The 15715-nt window shown below is 50.1% G+C and overlaps 7 protein-coding genes across 7 annotated transcripts; 2 read left to right on the top strand and 5 right to left on the bottom strand.

Annotated features, from left to right (window-relative positions):
- Positions 1 to 412: 412 nt before the first annotated feature.
- On the bottom strand, positions 413 to 2573 carry LTR84_000227 (uncharacterized protein; the record flags this gene model as incomplete). The annotated part of the gene is made up of 2 exons (XM_064843858.1): positions 413 to 2419; positions 2484 to 2573. 2 exons carry the CDS (start codon positions 2571 to 2573, stop codon positions 413 to 415), a joined length of 2097 nt encoding a protein of 698 aa, XP_064711718.1.
- Positions 2574 to 2982: 409 nt separating this feature from the next.
- On the bottom strand, positions 2983 to 5010 carry NOP7 (mRNA-binding ribosome synthesis protein nop7; the record flags this gene model as incomplete). The annotated part of the gene is made up of 1 exon (XM_064843857.1): positions 2983 to 5010. One exon carries the CDS (start codon positions 5008 to 5010, stop codon positions 2983 to 2985), a length of 2028 nt encoding a protein of 675 aa, XP_064711717.1.
- An 878-nt stretch (positions 5011 to 5888) lies between these two features.
- Positions 5889 to 7586, top strand: LTR84_000225 (uncharacterized protein; the record flags this gene model as incomplete). The annotated part of the gene is made up of 4 exons (XM_064843856.1): positions 5889 to 6584; positions 6638 to 6861; positions 6914 to 7010; positions 7062 to 7586. The coding sequence occupies 4 exons, from the start codon at positions 5889 to 5891 to the stop codon at positions 7584 to 7586; spliced, it is 1542 nt and encodes a 513-aa protein (XP_064711716.1).
- Positions 7587 to 8506: 920 nt separating this feature from the next.
- Positions 8507 to 10267, bottom strand: LTR84_000224 (uncharacterized protein; the record flags this gene model as incomplete). Its single annotated transcript, XM_064843855.1, has 1 exon — positions 8507 to 10267. One exon carries the CDS (start codon positions 10265 to 10267, stop codon positions 8507 to 8509), a length of 1761 nt encoding a protein of 586 aa, XP_064711715.1.
- Positions 10268 to 10825: 558 nt separating this feature from the next.
- On the bottom strand, positions 10826 to 11617 carry LTR84_000223 (uncharacterized protein; the record flags this gene model as incomplete). The annotated part of the gene is made up of 2 exons (XM_064843854.1): positions 10826 to 11359; positions 11411 to 11617. 2 exons carry the CDS (start codon positions 11615 to 11617, stop codon positions 10826 to 10828), a joined length of 741 nt encoding a protein of 246 aa, XP_064711714.1.
- A 1992-nt stretch (positions 11618 to 13609) lies between these two features.
- Positions 13610 to 14875, top strand: LTR84_000222 (uncharacterized protein; the record flags this gene model as incomplete). The annotated part of the gene is made up of 1 exon (XM_064843853.1): positions 13610 to 14875. The coding sequence occupies one exon, from the start codon at positions 13610 to 13612 to the stop codon at positions 14873 to 14875; it is 1266 nt and encodes a 421-aa protein (XP_064711713.1).
- A 4-nt stretch (positions 14876 to 14879) lies between these two features.
- On the bottom strand, positions 14880 to 15579 carry LTR84_000221 (uncharacterized protein; the record flags this gene model as incomplete). The annotated part of the gene is made up of 3 exons (XM_064843852.1): positions 14880 to 15087; positions 15141 to 15428; positions 15476 to 15579. 3 exons carry the CDS (start codon positions 15577 to 15579, stop codon positions 14880 to 14882), a joined length of 600 nt encoding a protein of 199 aa, XP_064711712.1.
- Positions 15580 to 15715: the final 136 nt, after the last annotated feature.

The raw sequence follows: 15715 nt of genomic DNA, 5'->3' as shown, positions 1-15715 counted from the left end.
GCTTGTAAGCGCAGCGTCCGTCTCAGTGGGTCCAGAGATCGGAGCCGATTGAATCGAAGAGAAAGCAACTCCATCTCCTGCTCCCGCTCCTGCTGTTAAGATGCCAAGAGCTCTGCTGGTGCATGTCCCTTCTAAGACGAGGCTCAATCAATCGAGCGAGAGTATCCACTGCTAGGCTCCAGCTGCGCTGGTCAGGTGCAAGATGAGGGAGCACTGCAGTATATGTACACAGATGGAACGAGTCGACACTGGATGGCAATATAGAGAAATTCACCTAGTCATTTAGGAGAATCAAAGAAAAAGTTGTCAATAGCATGAGCTCAACGATCAGAGCCCTTCAATTTTTTCTGCGTCTAAAACTAGTAGTAGTAAGTACAAGAATCTTTGTTTTTCTTCTCTGCTTCCATGGTCTTTATTTCTTGGTAGCGGCATCCTCGATGCGGAGACACTGCAGATGGGCCTCTGTCTCGACGACATCGAGGGCCTGGCGGACCTCGAGCACCTTCCTGACATCACCGAGCCAGTCGCGACTGAGGACCTTGGCCCAGCCAGTGAGGGAGTTCATTTCGCGCGCTGCCGCGTCTAGGTTGCCTTCCTCGAGCAGCGTTTCGGTGCGGGTGAGGATGCTCTCGACGTCGGTGCCGGTGGGCTGACCGTGTTTCTTGAAGAGGACTTTCGACAGGACGAATGATGCGGCGTGTGAGGCGACGCCTGCATCTTCGGGCAGAAGGGATGCTTTGCGGACCTCGCTTGCTACGCGGCGGAAGCGGTCGATCAGTTGTGGTTGTGAGGGTATGCCACGTTGGTAGGCGGCGGGGTTGATGGAGGCGATGGCTGCGTCGACAACGGCGTCGCCTTCAGCCACGAGCTTCAAGGCGGCCATTTCGCGGACGAAGGCCCGGGGTTTAGCGTCCGACGCGGCGGAGCGTGCCAGTGCAGATCGAACGGCGTCGACGGCGACTTGGAGTTTTTGGGTCGCCAAGTTGGTGTCGATCACGCCGTTCCATTCGGAAGTCAATTCTGTGAGGCTGTCGACATTTGTGCTGAGATCGGAGAGCTTGGATAGCCGTCCGCCACGCTCCGATTCGACGAGGTCTTGGATCTGCTTGGAGAATTCACGCTTCAGTTCGATGGCCTGCTCGCTAAGCTGATTTCGGAGACGTTGTTCGGCAACTTGTGTGCTCCGCTCGACTTCGGTCTTGAGCTTCTCTTCATAGCTTTGCGACAATCGGGTACGCTCTGCTTCAAATTCGTCACGGTATCGAGCTTCATCCTCGAGTTGGGCAGTCTCAATTCGTTTCAACAACTGCTTCGCACCTTCATCAAATTCACGGTGGGCTGCTTGAATCTGTTCTTCGGCAGCTTTTCGCTCTGCATCCCGAAGAAGGCTTATCTTGCTGGCAACGGATTGTAATGATTCTTTAGCCTTATTCATGGGTGCGGAATATTTGTTCGCTGCATCTGCACTATCAGCGTTGACCACTGTGATAAGATCATTGACGATTTTGACGAGTTCTTGGACAACAGGTTCGTCTGCATTAGGGACTGTCAGGTTGGAGATCTGTGTGACTGGCGCAATAGCTGGTGGCCGAGGATCGGATTTAGGACTAGGGGTGGCAGGACTTGGGGGTGCTGTTGAAGCCTCTGTAGTTGCTGGTTTTGGTGCGGCTGGAGCGTCTTTCTTCACAGCCTGAACAGCAGCCGACTTCTCTTTTCCGGATGCACCACTAGGATCCTGGCGTGCATCGGAGATATCCTTCTTGGTCGGGGGTTTATTGGCTTCTAGAGCGCTGTTGTGTTTACCCTTTTGGGTCAAATCACTGCCTTTGCCTTCTTGATCCGCAACCTTCCATGATAAGCCTGATTTGGAGGGGATTGTCACTCTCTTGTCGTCAGGCTTCTCAGGACGTGCGATCCGCGAAACATTGTGTCGGGCATTGGGAAATCTCTTCTTGAAGGACTGCTCCTCAAAGTATAAAACGGCGTCCTCGCCAAATGGAACATACTCGGTGAAAAAGTCGTGGAAGTTGTCATTTCTCAGTGCGTAAAAAACAGCTCCTCCATAACCCAATGCGCTGAAGAGAATGAGATATAGCAGAAATCTAAGCCCTCGAAAACGGCGACGAGCTGGAGGGGCTGCTTTGGGAGCTGGAGGTGGTGGAGGTGGAGCCTCCGCCGGGCTCACAGATGACGGAGACGTAGGAGGAGTTGAATGAACTTGAGCAGGAGTAGGTGGTGCCTTGGGAACATTCTCCGGAGGAATGATAGAGCTGGATGACGGGGTTGCTGGGGTGGGTGCAGGACTTCCGGGACCTCCAGGGCCCAAGGGTATCTCGATTTTAGGAGGAGCGGTGGATGACGGTGAAAAACTCGGGTCGGAGCTTAACATGGTATCCTTCCTCTCGGCAAACGACCTCCGCTGGAAAGATAATTAGTGAGTCGTGTGAGGTCTGGCGGGCAGGGGAAACATTTTGGGGCAGTACCTGTGAAGACTGAGCTTGAACGAGGAGTTGTCGGCGCATCGATGCGGCCACAGGCCTGGCGAGACGCAGCATGATGGGCTGCGCAGCCATTTTCAGGCCTCGTGTGGATTTATGAGAGGTATTTGCAAGCTGGAGAGAAGGGTGAACGTGTTGTTGAGAATTCGACAATTTCAGAGCTTGAGTTTCCGCAAGCTTCGTAGGTAGAGGGATCTCTTTCCGAACAATTGTGACGGCTGCTTTAGTGAGCACTCCCGTGACAATACCCAAGTGTTAAAGCGGCAAGCTCACCATTTCTCCGATGGGCAGGTTAGGTAGGCATGGCAGATCTGGAAATAATTAGGAAGCATTATCAAGTGGGCTACAGGCTACAGCTGCTCATCGCTAGCATGCAAAGTATCATTATGAATGAGGTTCTTCATGGTATAGTCGAATCATGCGAATTAAAACGCCCAACCTCAAGCTGTTTATGATGCCCGTTAAGTTTTAACAATGCTGGACTTTATCGTCCAGCCTTGCCAGCCTTCTCTAACTTCCTTCTCTTGCCCCGGAGCTTTTCGGCCTCGACATCCTTCTTATTGTTGCCAAATTGCATCTTCTCGTACAACTTTCTCTTCTTGTTGCTCATCATCATCTTCTGGCGTTCGACTTCTTCATCCTTTTTGCTTTTCTTAGTCTGTCGTTCTTTCTTGGCCTTGGCCTTTTGTGTAGCCACGGGGTTCTGCTTGGACGCAGAAATCGGCCGACCAAGTGCCTCGGCTTCGAGCTCCTTCTGGTGCTGTGCTTCATCGTCAAAGTCGTCGGATGCATCGTCAACATCAGCTCCATCTTCAAACCCGCCGAAGCCCTCTTCATGTTCGTCATTGTCGTCCTCGGAAGATGTATCGTCTTCTCCAGAAGAGGCAACATCCATGTCTCCCGCATCTATCTCATCTGCCTCTGATTCCTCATCTTCTTGTCCTTCGATGTCGTCAGCCGCGACATCTTCGTCGTCATCGTCGTCATCCTCCACTTCCTCATCAGCTTCACCTTCTGGCTGTTGCTCTTCCAAGGTAGCTCTAGGATCGTATTGACCACTGGTGGGTTTCATCCACGGACTGAGATGAGGTGGCAATGTTGCTCCTGGGGAGTAGACATCAGTCCGAAGTATCTTGCCTTCATTGATACAATCCCAGATCCATTGCGGTTGGATGTAGGTACGTCCAGGTACAATGTGACCCGGCATGACAACTTGGAGGTTCTGATCACCTGAAGCCTCTCCAACTTGTGCAATAGAGAATGTCTGTGCGGGCATTGGTCTATCTACCACCTGATGAGTGATTCGAGGGTCAGTTTCATCATTTGTGAAAGCTCCATCACCAAGAACTGCATCCCAAGCAATTCTTTTACAGCCAAAAGCCCGCAGCAGGAACTCGACCGGGTGTCTGGGAGCTTCTCTGGAGATGAAGACAGTTAGGTTGGAAAATAAAGACGCAGCTTGGTCGCTGGTAAGATCTGGTTGGGGAAGAACATCTCCTTCTGGAGCTGCGATTTTGAACTCGTCAATAGCACCCTCGTCTCCCGGCTCATCCACGTCCTCAGCTTCCTTGATGTCGTCTTCCACGATATCGTCCTTGGAAATCTTGTCAATCTGTGCCTGAAGAGCCTCGGAATTACTATTTTGTGCATGACCGTTGGTCAGAGTCTTTTGGTCGTTCTCGGATTCTTGGGGACCAGTAATACCACGGCCCTCGAGAGTGAATGCCGCCAACTCGGCACCCCTCTCATCGCTTGCGGCGTCATATTTGGGAGGGTAAACAAGACCGATAGATGTGTAGAGGCGGAAGTTCACAAATCCTAGTAGTGTACAGTAAAACTCGACAAATGTGCCCATTATACGATAGTCCACGTCTTGAGTGACTCGCTGCACAAACTTGTAGGGGACTAGCCACATGATATCTTGACCTTGGATGGTTGCCTGATAATAAATACCTTTTATCGACAAGAAGGACTTCCGTAACGAGTTTGTGGCAATCAAATAGTGTTCGAACTCATGGCACAGGCGTTGGCAACGTGCAATGACTTTGTGGGGGACGGTGGTCGTGGAAGGTAGGTTGGCAAACAGGAATAACAATGATAGAGCGTCGTCAAGGTCTCTCAGCGCATCCACAAAAGTGGGATATCTTTCTTTAACAATATGATCGAGTTTGATCTTGGGCATAGCATGTTTCTCAAGTCGCACCGCATCCTGCACCTCATTGCGACCTAATGACCGGGCGATCTTCTTGTCAAGTGTCTTTTGTTCTCGAAACTTGCCCAGGAGAGGCTCGTGTAACAGATATTGAATGTCCTTTGTGTAGTAAAAGGTGGTCGAGTGAGTGGCCGACTTGTTGGCTTTCTTGAGGTTTCGGGGCTCTCGTGGGTAGATGCCCTTGAAGATGCACAGGCGACGGAAATCAGGCAAGGAGATCTGAAGTTTTCGGACAGCCTGGGTTCTTGTGATGTAGTTCTTCGCCTGGCCGGCCTTTCCTTTCTTCTTTAATTTACCCATGTTGCACGGTGTGAGGATAAGTGGACTCTGGGCAATGTCACTCAATGGTTTGAAACTTCGAGATGCGATCGAAAAAATTATTTGAACCAAACCCGCGGTTCTGCCGGGAAGTGGCAGGTCTGCCGAAGATCTTATCTTAGCGTGACACTAGTGCCAATGTGGCTACTAATGTCAACTACATACAGTACCCTCTCTGCGAAACTTCTGTTCATCTGCCTTTGCTCAGGGCGTGCACCTGGACAACAGAAATCTAGGTCCTCCTAGTCTACTTGGATGACCCAAAGTCTGCGGTTGAACCGTGTCCCGGTAGCTTGCTTCATCACGCCGAGGAGCTCTGTCGTTGAAGCCCACCCGAGAAGCATTCGTGCTTGTGAGTCGTGTCGTACCTGTTTCTAAACCAGGAGAACGACAACGACAACGCTTCAGAGCTCTTTCTCTGAAGCTATTGGACGGTGTCGAATATGCAAAATGTAGCGCCAGTGGTTGAGTCGCTTTCCCAGCGATTTGGGCTTTCTGAAGTTTGCAACGGCCAGAACTCAACAGAAGGTAAATGATCGGAGCGATCAAATCGCCCACCAAGCAAAGCTACTTGCTTCGTAAAATCATTGACTCATCATATTGATTCTCTTCTCCGAGCTCCCGGACTCTGAAATCTGTTCGAGTTCTAGCACAAACCATGGCTAACATCAACTCGGCCCGATCTTGTTCGGTCCGATCGCTCACAATCTCCATGGGGATAAAATACTTCCACCCAAGTACCTCAACAGGCCCTCGAAGCCAGTCAAAGCAGAGTCACTAATAACTCAAAAGAAACGACTCATAGATTACCTCGCTTGATCTGCTATCTCTGAACATATCGACCATTCCAGAGAATGATAATGGCCTCCCACACGCCAATTCAACAGAACAGTGACCTGAAAGCGTGGATTGCTTCCGACTCGGACATCGACCACGTCGAGAAGTCTACAGAAATGGGTGAGAATTCGAATCAAGAAGTACTTGCCGCTGCCCATGAGACTGTGACTGTGGACAAGTCATTGGTGGGGCGCATAGTAAAAAGGACAGACCTTCATCTCCTCACCCTATGTGTGGCGATCAACATTTTCAACTTCATCGATCGGTCCAACATTGGTAATGCTCGAATCTTGGGTATGCAACACGATCTCAAATTGACCGGTGTTAAATACAACATCGCTGTCATGTGCACCTTTATCAGTGCTGCAGCTATCGAAATACCTGGAAATATTGCTTGCAAATTGATTGGACCCAGGGTCTGGATTTCTGCCATTGTGGTTATATTCAGCATCATCACGATTTGTACAGCATTAGTCGAAACCCCTGGTGGGTTGTATGCTGCAAGATTCTTCTTGGGGGTGTTCGAGGGCTCCGTCTCGCCAAGCATAATATACGCGCTGAGCTTGTTTTACCGTCGATCGGAGCTCGGCCTACGCATCAGTGTCTATATATCCGCGGCTGGGTCCAGTGGCGCATTCGGTGGGCTTCTCGCCATCGGGTTAAGCAGAATCCCTCGTTGGGGACTAATTCACACCTGGAGAAACATCTATTTTTTTGAGGTCAGTCATATGTGGAAGATGAGATGAACACACCATAACTAAAAGTACTGTAGGGATTGATCTCCCTGTGCCTTGGGGTCATTGCATTCTTCTTCATTCCTAATGGACCACAAGATGCAAGGTTTCTCAATCAGCCAGAACGGGAGACTGCGGTCGCTCGTCTCAGGGTTGATGCTGCAGGTACGGATGAGGGCGGTAAAACGAAGTGGGTGCATATTAAACAGGCATTCAAAAGCCCACATGTACTAGGATGCAGCATTGGCTTTCTGTTGGGAAAGTGAGTCAACCTAAACGAAACACATGAGACTACTGGGTTAATCAGAATCTAGTGTGGCACAGAATGCCCTCGCTGTATTCTTGCCGTCCATCATAAGGAGCTTTGGGTACTCCCCAGAGACATCACAATTGCTCTCGGTCGGTCCCTACGTAAGTGCCCCTTTATTTTCCGCCTTCACGACTGTGCGCTAACATAATCAGGCGGTTGCATGTGTACTCTCTATAATATGCGGCTACCTGTCCGACAAATATCAAAGCCGGTCCATTGTCATAATCTGCTGTGCTCCCCTATCAATCATTGGCTTCTTCATGCTCGAATTTGTACCAAGCAGCCATCCATGGACAAAATATGGTGCCATCTATCTCGGACTGCCTGGGCTGTTCTCCTGCTTGCCGATCTACATGAGCTGGTGTCTCAATAACTGTGCAACGGCAACCGTTCGTGCAAGCGCTGCTGGTGTTCTTTTCGCAATTGGAAGTCTCAGTGGGCTCATCGCTCCCTGGGTCTACCTCACCAATGACGCTCGAGGATATAGAGTTGGGAATGGCATCATGATCGGCATGGTCTTCGGGACTTGGATCACTGCCCTCTCACTGAGATTCTACTGCCAGTGGGAGAATCGCCAGCGTGACGAGGGAAAGAGAGATCATATTCTGGAGGGCTTGTCTGCTGCTGAAGAGAGGGAATTGAGCTCGAAGCATCCCTCTTTCCGATATATCATCTAAAGAGATATTTAGGGTCCGGGAATAGAACACATGGGTGTGTGGTTCAAGCAATCGCAGGGCTGTACATTTTCTGACTGGTTTTTCTCCTGCGTAGACATGACTGAGCAGGGTACTATGTTATATCGACCATCTCATCCACACGAGGCTGCCGACTCAGGGGGAAGAAAACACATTGCACAATCGATGAATGTCCATATTACATTTACCGAAATCCCTGTTGGTCACCTCAGACGTAATGACAACTGACTCTTTATGCCCTGTCGGAATTATGAACGGCTTCTTGATGACGTGGGCTCAGACTGGAATATACTTTTCTCATTCATGGGTGATGGAAATTTTTCAGAAGGGTGCGATGACTTGCATGCCTCAACCGAGATATCCTCATTAGTATAGTTCACGATGGATACCTTATCATCCAAGTGACTGTAACAATTATGCGGACTCAGAACTTTGAAAGGCTTTCTTTCAGCAGCCCATCAGTAATATAAATCTTCAAAAGAGCCAGAAGGCCTACTGCATACAATGGCTTGCACGCGCATCGATCTGAAGCTTCTTGTCATCACAGTCCATTGTTAGCTACGACTACAGATACTCCCTGCAGTGCAGATTGGTGAATATCTTTTGGGAGAGGAAAAAAGGACCGAGGATCGTTCGCGGCACACCGGTTTTTATATACTTCAGGGATGCCTGTTACCAGCATCTCCCCAGAGTGCCAAGTCAGTGGTGGAGGGTTAACTACCTTAGGTAGGTACCGACCTAGGATTACTACCTAAGTGACTCATTTCTCATACAAATTCAGACCTACCTACTAGGGCACTGCGGAGTATAATAAAGACTTTCGTGCTAAATACTTAGCTATCGACACTATCGATATGCACAAGCTCCCTGCTCAGGTACTCAGGCATCTCAAAAGGCGCATTTCACTTCTCGATGATAGGCAGCAACAGGTATGACCCGGTCTGTCCACCAGTCGCGATCGTCGTCTTGCCACCGAAAATATCCTTTGGACGATCGAGCTCGTTGGTATGCAAGAAGGGACCGCTGCCGCGTGAGCGCCATGCCAGCTCGGGCACCACGCCTGAGGGCTCAGGGTCAGGGCGCTCAAAATCCTTTCCTCCAATTTGAAGCGCCAGGCGATATCCCTTAGGGAGGATGATGTGAGTGGGTAGGACTTCCACGTCAAGCTCGTAGGTTTGACCTGGCGTTAGAGGCTGCTGCTCGTCATGTGCCAGGTACGGTCGGTAGGGGAGGGATTTCTCCGGGTCGAGCTTGCGGTGCGATGCTCTAAGCCAGCCTTGCGAGAGCGGTGTATGGGGATCGACTGTACCCACGAAATCGACTTCCCTGCCATCGGGTGAGAATGCCTGTAGAGTGACAAACAAATCCATGTCTGTTGTGGACGATGCGGCGAAAAGCTTTGCCGCCATGGGTCCTGTGATCTCGATTTCTTGCTCCAGCGGGGCCGAGTAAAACGTCACGGACCCTTTCAGCGCATTGAAGCTGATGGTCGCCTCGTTGAGAACCGGATCCCAGCTGAACGCGGGTTTATCTTGTTGCTCAGCGTTAAAGTATATCTTTATCCACTTGGTCTTTGGTAATGGCCATGTAGTTTCGTACCTGACAGTTTCGAATTTTGTGTTGAAAGGTCTCCTCTCTCTCATGATAACAGGCGGTATCTGATTCCAACCGTTGTCCTTTCCCATCAAAAAATAATCAAGGAATTGCCGTTGCAATGCCATTCCCTCATCAAGATAGTACCATTCCTCGTGTTTACCAGGGTGACCACTCAGCCATTTCTGTTTGCTCTTCGCATTCACGAAGGCCTCGAAATTTCCTCGAGGATGCAGCCCATGACCTGCCCAGTTTGCACAGCTGAGAAACGGCACCTCCACCTGATCCCACTTCGCCGACCTGTCCCTATACCATGCACCATCTAGAGGTCGGTTGAATTCATTTTCGAGAGGAGAGTTCTGATTTGCCAACAATTGAGCTTCACTCAAAGTAGCTGGTCCACTCGCTCTCTCACCTAGCCAAGGATCATCCATGGTCCTGGGATTCCCGTTTTGTATAGACAGAACCTGACGCTCGTACCAATTGGCCTTAAATGCATTACTGTGAATCCCACCATGATGGCAAACATCGCGGTACCAGTCCGCCGAACCCTCCCAAGGGATCATAGCCTTCAGTGACGGCGGCTTCAATCCAGCAACCAACCATTGGGACGTCGCAAAGTACGAAATTCCACTGGTGCCGACGTTGCCTGAACACCACGGCAGCTTCGCCACCCACTCAATACAGTCGTAGTAGTCGCGAGATTCTTGAGGAGAGTATATGTCTAAAAATCCAGGAGAACGGCCACATCCACGTGAATCCACACGCAGACAGGCATATCCCCAGGCGGTCCAGATCTCCGGGTCAGGTACTTCCCAGACCATGTATTCCCGCGACGATCCAGGGAGGAAATCCGGATGGGCTGTTGTCATGTGTTTCCATTGGATCTTGTAGCCATCGCGCCACGGAACACCCTTGCCATATGGTCCGTAAGTCACTAGAACGGGGCAGGGGTTGTTGTTGGAATTGATAGGTCGGAAAATATCACCTCGCAAGATATTACCGTCGCCCATTGGAATGGCGACATCTCGCTCGATGATCATTTTGTGAGCGTTAGCAGCGTCTGCCATGGCTACTTCGTGAAATGGCAATATGTGTCTTGTTCCTTGGGCGCTTGGGGTTTGGCCTGATATGCAATTGAGGTGGTGCAGAAGTAGTCGAAAAGTGCCCAGTCTTATGTAGCTTGATCTCTGCTGGTCGTATCTTCATTGAGTAGATCTCAGAACAACCCTTTCGGCGTTTAGGACGCTGTTCTGTGTCCGATAGTCCTTAAGACCTGGCGATGTTCGACGCTGAATGATGCAAACCTTGTACGAAAGGTTAACAAAACTTTAATTGATCGGGCCGATCAAGGAGTTGAAGAAGATCGGGACGAATTCTGCTGGTGCACTCGACGGCCTCGAAGGTTGTTTCGAGCCTTCTGTACGAATGCTTCTTCGTACGTACCGAGTTTGGAGTGCGCATGAGGGGCCCCGCATTTTGAGCTTAATCCGACACGAAGGGATATCGGTGGAATAATTAGCAAGTACGAGGGTGTTTACCTGGTCTTGATCTCGACGAGAGAAAATGGGTTCTTCCTCAAGAGGGCAGGTCTCTGTCCAGCACTGAACTGTTCCTTGTCTCTTGAGCTACCCGAATCCTAGAAGATTGTCATAAGGCAAGATCGGCTCAAGCAGATCCATCCCCACACCCCACCAATCCCAGGGTTGCTGCAGGTCGCCTGAAAACCCAGGTCCTGATATCCAGTCCCCCATAAGATTCGGCTGATCGAATCTTAATGCCCCGTCGAGTTCCGGAACAGCTGAGGTGGATGCCATGCCAAAGCTTTGCATTATGTCATTACTACTGCTCAACAGAGGTTGGGGATCGCTCGGCGAGGCTTCCTCAATGAAAAGCTCCATCAGTTCAAAGTCCAACTTTGCCTCTAATTCTCGCATGGCTTCAGAAGTAAAGGCGGGTGAAGGTCTCAGTTGTTGTAGTGAATATGATAATACCGAATCGGCCAGTGGTTCAGCCAGTTGGCTGGCGTCGCGAACCTCACCAGCCAACTGGTCGAGTTCTTTTAGATTTGATTGTCCTGGAGTTGATGTAGTCCCCATCGTCGTCGACGGTCCGCGGAGCCGAACTATCTGAACTTCGTACAATACATTGATTCGTATCCACTAGAAGACATACGACTTAGCATTAGGGAGGGCTTCAGGTCAGTCGCTTACCAATTTATCGAGATTTGACCAGTGAACTTTCAAAGCCCTCAGCCATCTCAGGCTTGTTTTGAGAGCTGTCTTCGTGGATTTCTTAATCCCTTCATCGGCGGAACCCAGCATTGCAATATGGATTGAAGCTGCACTGTACATGGCGTACCCGAAGAAAGCGGGCAATTGAGCAGGATCCCAATTGAGTGCAACCAGATCAGCACCCATAATTGAAAGGTCCTGCGCACTCCGAATCGCTCGTTGTGCTCCGACATGTATGAAGTCAGGAAGTACGGATTTGTCAAGATGGAGTCCACTAAATTGAGGGACCAAGGACGAATGGAGAACGAGACGACACTGATGATAGACCGTGTGAAGAAAGGGGAACAGAGATGGTGGCCCTTGCACCCGCTGCTCAAAGAGGTTTCTTTTCGTGTATGCGAAGCTATCCGGGATGCTCGAGTACCATGAAGTCAATTGTGCATCCAACTCGTAGAGCTTGGGTATCCATGCTGACATGGCGGTCGCCAGTCGTGAGTCAAGTAGCATACGTACCTTGGCCCTAGCCGATAGTAAGCTTTGTCTCAGTATGAGTAGAAGGGTAATACCAGAAATGCATTGCCACCATGAGTTCAGCTAAAATAGAGTCTCGCAATATGTGTGGCACGTCTGAGCCAGCTATTTTCGCTATTGTCGCGAGGTTTCCGACTTGCTCATAGTCCCTTACCAGGTACGCAGCCTCACTCACCGGTAAGCTGAGATCAAGTATCTTTGGACTGAAAGATACGTCGGCCAGAGAATGGTCGGAACTGATGCATTGAGTATACCAGATGGCCCAAAAGCAGCGGCGGGCCATCTCGGATTTCAACGATCGCGGCAGAGTAATATATGGCGATTCGGTGCCATCAAAGCAAGAATCGGCGTTCTCGGTATTCAACCCGATCAAAGCGGAAGCCTTGTAAGCTATACCTATCACATGATAAGTTGGTCAACTTACACAGAGTGGAAACGGCGTACTCAAGAACATCACATGTCTGTGCAAGTCACCTCGAGAGAACCAATAAAGCGAAAGCATCTCGCATGTCCTGACACTCTCATAGATGGGTCGATCGATCTCGTGCAGAACTTGCTGGCCAGCCGAGATGGCATATTTGTGACCAAGAATCTTCAGATCACCCAGTGGATGAATCAGATCCACATTTTTTGTGAAAATGGAAGATTCTGGGTGTATAAAACTAGAGTATCTCAAAACGATGAAACGATGAGGTAAGTAAGGAAGTGCTCACATGAAGGCACTAGCGTACAAAGCCAGTAAGGTGTGCTGGGGGACGAGCCCAGCCATAAGATGAGTTTGGAAGGTAGGACGATGGAACAACAACGATGCGTGGAATTGGCACTTGAAGTAGGTTTCTTGAAGAAGCTCCTGGACGGCGGGAGGCAGTTGAATGATTGACTCCTGCTTCTGGACATTGTGGAATGGAGAGATGTTGAGCGTTTTGGTCGGGGATCCTGCCGGGCAATTCGGGTCCAAGGTCTCGGATGGTGATATATTAGTTCTTCGTCTGGTGGATGTACGTACTGTAGACCTCTTTTTTGGTGGATTTCGCTGTTTAGCGAGGGCCTTGCGGTCTGGTGGTGGTGGGTAGACGCACGACGCGCCCACGCCGAACCTCCCACATCGTGAACATTCAGGTAGTTCACGGGAGCATCGGAGCTGTCCTAGACTTAGAACTCTTGGACTTGAATATATGATATAGAGCTTTGTGCTGCACCGCGTTAAGATGACCTACCTTTTGGTCACGGCAGCGTTGACAAGCGGTCTTTGCCGTGTCTGCCATAATGCAACCTCAACATAGCACTTTTATTGAGCACGATCAATGGTCCTCAGGGGTAAAGTCCTGCAGAATAGATAAGGAGAGCTTTTGGTGTAGCTAGACTTAATAATACCAGGAAAGTCATAACACCTGGACACATCTTCGGCCTAGAGGATGAGTCGCGAGCAGAGGTGGAGATTTGAGCCTCGGAGGATGAAGCTGAGGAAAGTCGGTCAAAAGCAGCGCGAGCCTCCAAAGCCAAAATCTCCACGTGACCGTTGCCTTATGATGCCAAGACTTACATACAAGCCACGTTTGATAGATTGCCAAATTAGGGGCCATCGATCGTTCATCATTCATCCAACAATGTACAACAAGAAGTTATTATAGTGAGCAGCAAAGCATAATGGCAGTGTCGGTGGATCGGAATACCATCTTGGTGTACGTGGGAGCCATCGTACTGCGTCTCTCTGCTTTCATTGCCTTCCCTACCCTATCCGACTTCCTCACAGCACAGGTGGAGATTTCGACACCCATCTCCAGCTTCAAGCGGTTGCAGGAAGGTCTCTTCCTCTACCGGCATGGCCTGTCACCTTACGACGGCGGGGTCTTCCATCAGGCCCCATTATTGCTGGTCATTTTTGACATTCTGCCTGCCGCTTTGGTTTTCACTGCTCTCGACATCGCCAATGGACTCGCTCTGCACACGATCGCCGAGAAACTCAGCATTCCGACGCCACGTTTCAAGAAACTGAATGGTTCGCTTATAGCGGCTGCATACTTGTTCAACCCGTTGACGATCTTGTCTTGCTTGGGAAAGAGCACTTCGATTTTCACCAATACGGCCATCATTCAAGCTGTTCTCAGTGCCCAGTCGGGCAATGGCATTCGAGCCATGTTTGGCATCGCTGTGGGTAGCTATCTATCAATGTATCCGGCGCTACTCATCCCACCGGTACTACTGATGGTACACAAGAGCAGCCCTCAGTCCTCGTCCGGGATCGTCGCACTTGTTGCCACCCATTTCGGCCTCTCGGGAGCATTACTTGGAATCACACCAACCCTCACCTCCGGATTCTGGGACTTTCTTTCCTCGTGCTACGGAGCACAAATCACGGTGACAGACCTCACGCCAAACATCGGGCTTTGGTGGTATTTCTTTATTGAGATCTTCGACTCCTTCCGAGACTTTTTCATTGGAGTTTTCTGGCTACAGCTGGTGGGATATGTTGGAGCCATGACCTTTCGACTTCAGACCCAGCCGCTTTTTGTCATCACCAGCCTTGTTGGTTTGTTCGCCGTCTTCAAGCCATACCCCAGCATTGCGGATATTTCCCTGTATCTCGGTCTTCTTCCCTTGTACCAGCACGTTCTCCCATGTAAGTGCCCTCGCGATCTTCCCAATAGCTCCCAGCAGCTGACTTCAATGATAGTGACCAGATATACCTTCATTTCCGCTTCGGTATTGCTGTATTCCACCCTTCTTGGCCCAGCATTCCACCATTTATGGATCTATGCCGGATCTGGTAATGCCAATTTCTTCTATGCCATCACTCTGGTATGGAGCTTAGGATTGGCCATTCTGGTTGGTGATACACTTTTCGCCGTAATGCGCGACGAGTGGGAGCTGGAACGGCCCGAGATGAAGGGGAAGAGTGTTCGTCAAATATAAAGCTTCATTGGGGTCGGCCTTCCAAGTCGGTTGATTCTCGGGTTCCCTGATCCGGTTGTAAAAGCGCTTTCAAGCCATCTATACCTGCTTGAAGGCACTTCTCGATCTGTACACCTCTGGTCGTAGTAGCAGCAGCAGCTATGATAGCTTGACGCTTGTCAGGTTCGAGAAAGCCCAGTGCCACTGCCGCGACTGATGTTTCATCTCTGAATCTAGGTCGTGCTTTAGTACGCATGGCCACAGCGATGGCTACAATACAGCATACCTTTGTGACATCAACTCAGTCGTCGCATCCTTCAACTTAGCCTCCTTTTCCTCTGCCGACAACTTCTGATATTGCGGAGAGGCCACGATCTTTGCCTTCCTTCGTCGGACTGCCATATAATCTCTGCTCTTGGCGAGCTCAATTTGACGCTCGATGTCACTCATGCCGGCCTTTCTTTTTCGTGTTTTCACGGCGCTTGGATCATTGGAATATTCATCGCTGGCCTTTCGTTTGACGCCAGCTGTCGCCCCGGGCTTCGGACCACGCTTTCTGCCGCGCAAGGCATCCCTTCATAGGTTAGCATCCTCTCATAAAAACTTGATCATCTGACTCACTCAACCTCTTCCTTTGAGTAGCGAGCAAGCCCCGAACCTTGAGGATCAGACTTGTGGGGTTCTTTCATGGCATCAGGCTCTACGGCTGAAGATTTGGAGGTCATTGTTGATTATGAGTTATTGGTAGGGCAAGATCTGTGGTTTCTGTAGGAGTATAGTGAAATGAGAGGAGAGGAATAAGAGCAGAGAAGGAAGAGGAAGAGTTAGAACTAGGCGATGGGATCAAATACGCCCGTAGGT

This window comes from Exophiala bonariae (genome assembly GCF_035927105.1).
Source record: "Exophiala bonariae strain CCFEE 5792 chromosome Unknown scaffold_1, whole genome shotgun sequence".
Classification (NCBI taxonomy): domain Eukaryota; kingdom Fungi; phylum Ascomycota; class Eurotiomycetes; order Chaetothyriales; family Herpotrichiellaceae; genus Exophiala; species Exophiala bonariae.
This window is presented reverse-complemented; position numbering and strand designations above follow the sequence as displayed.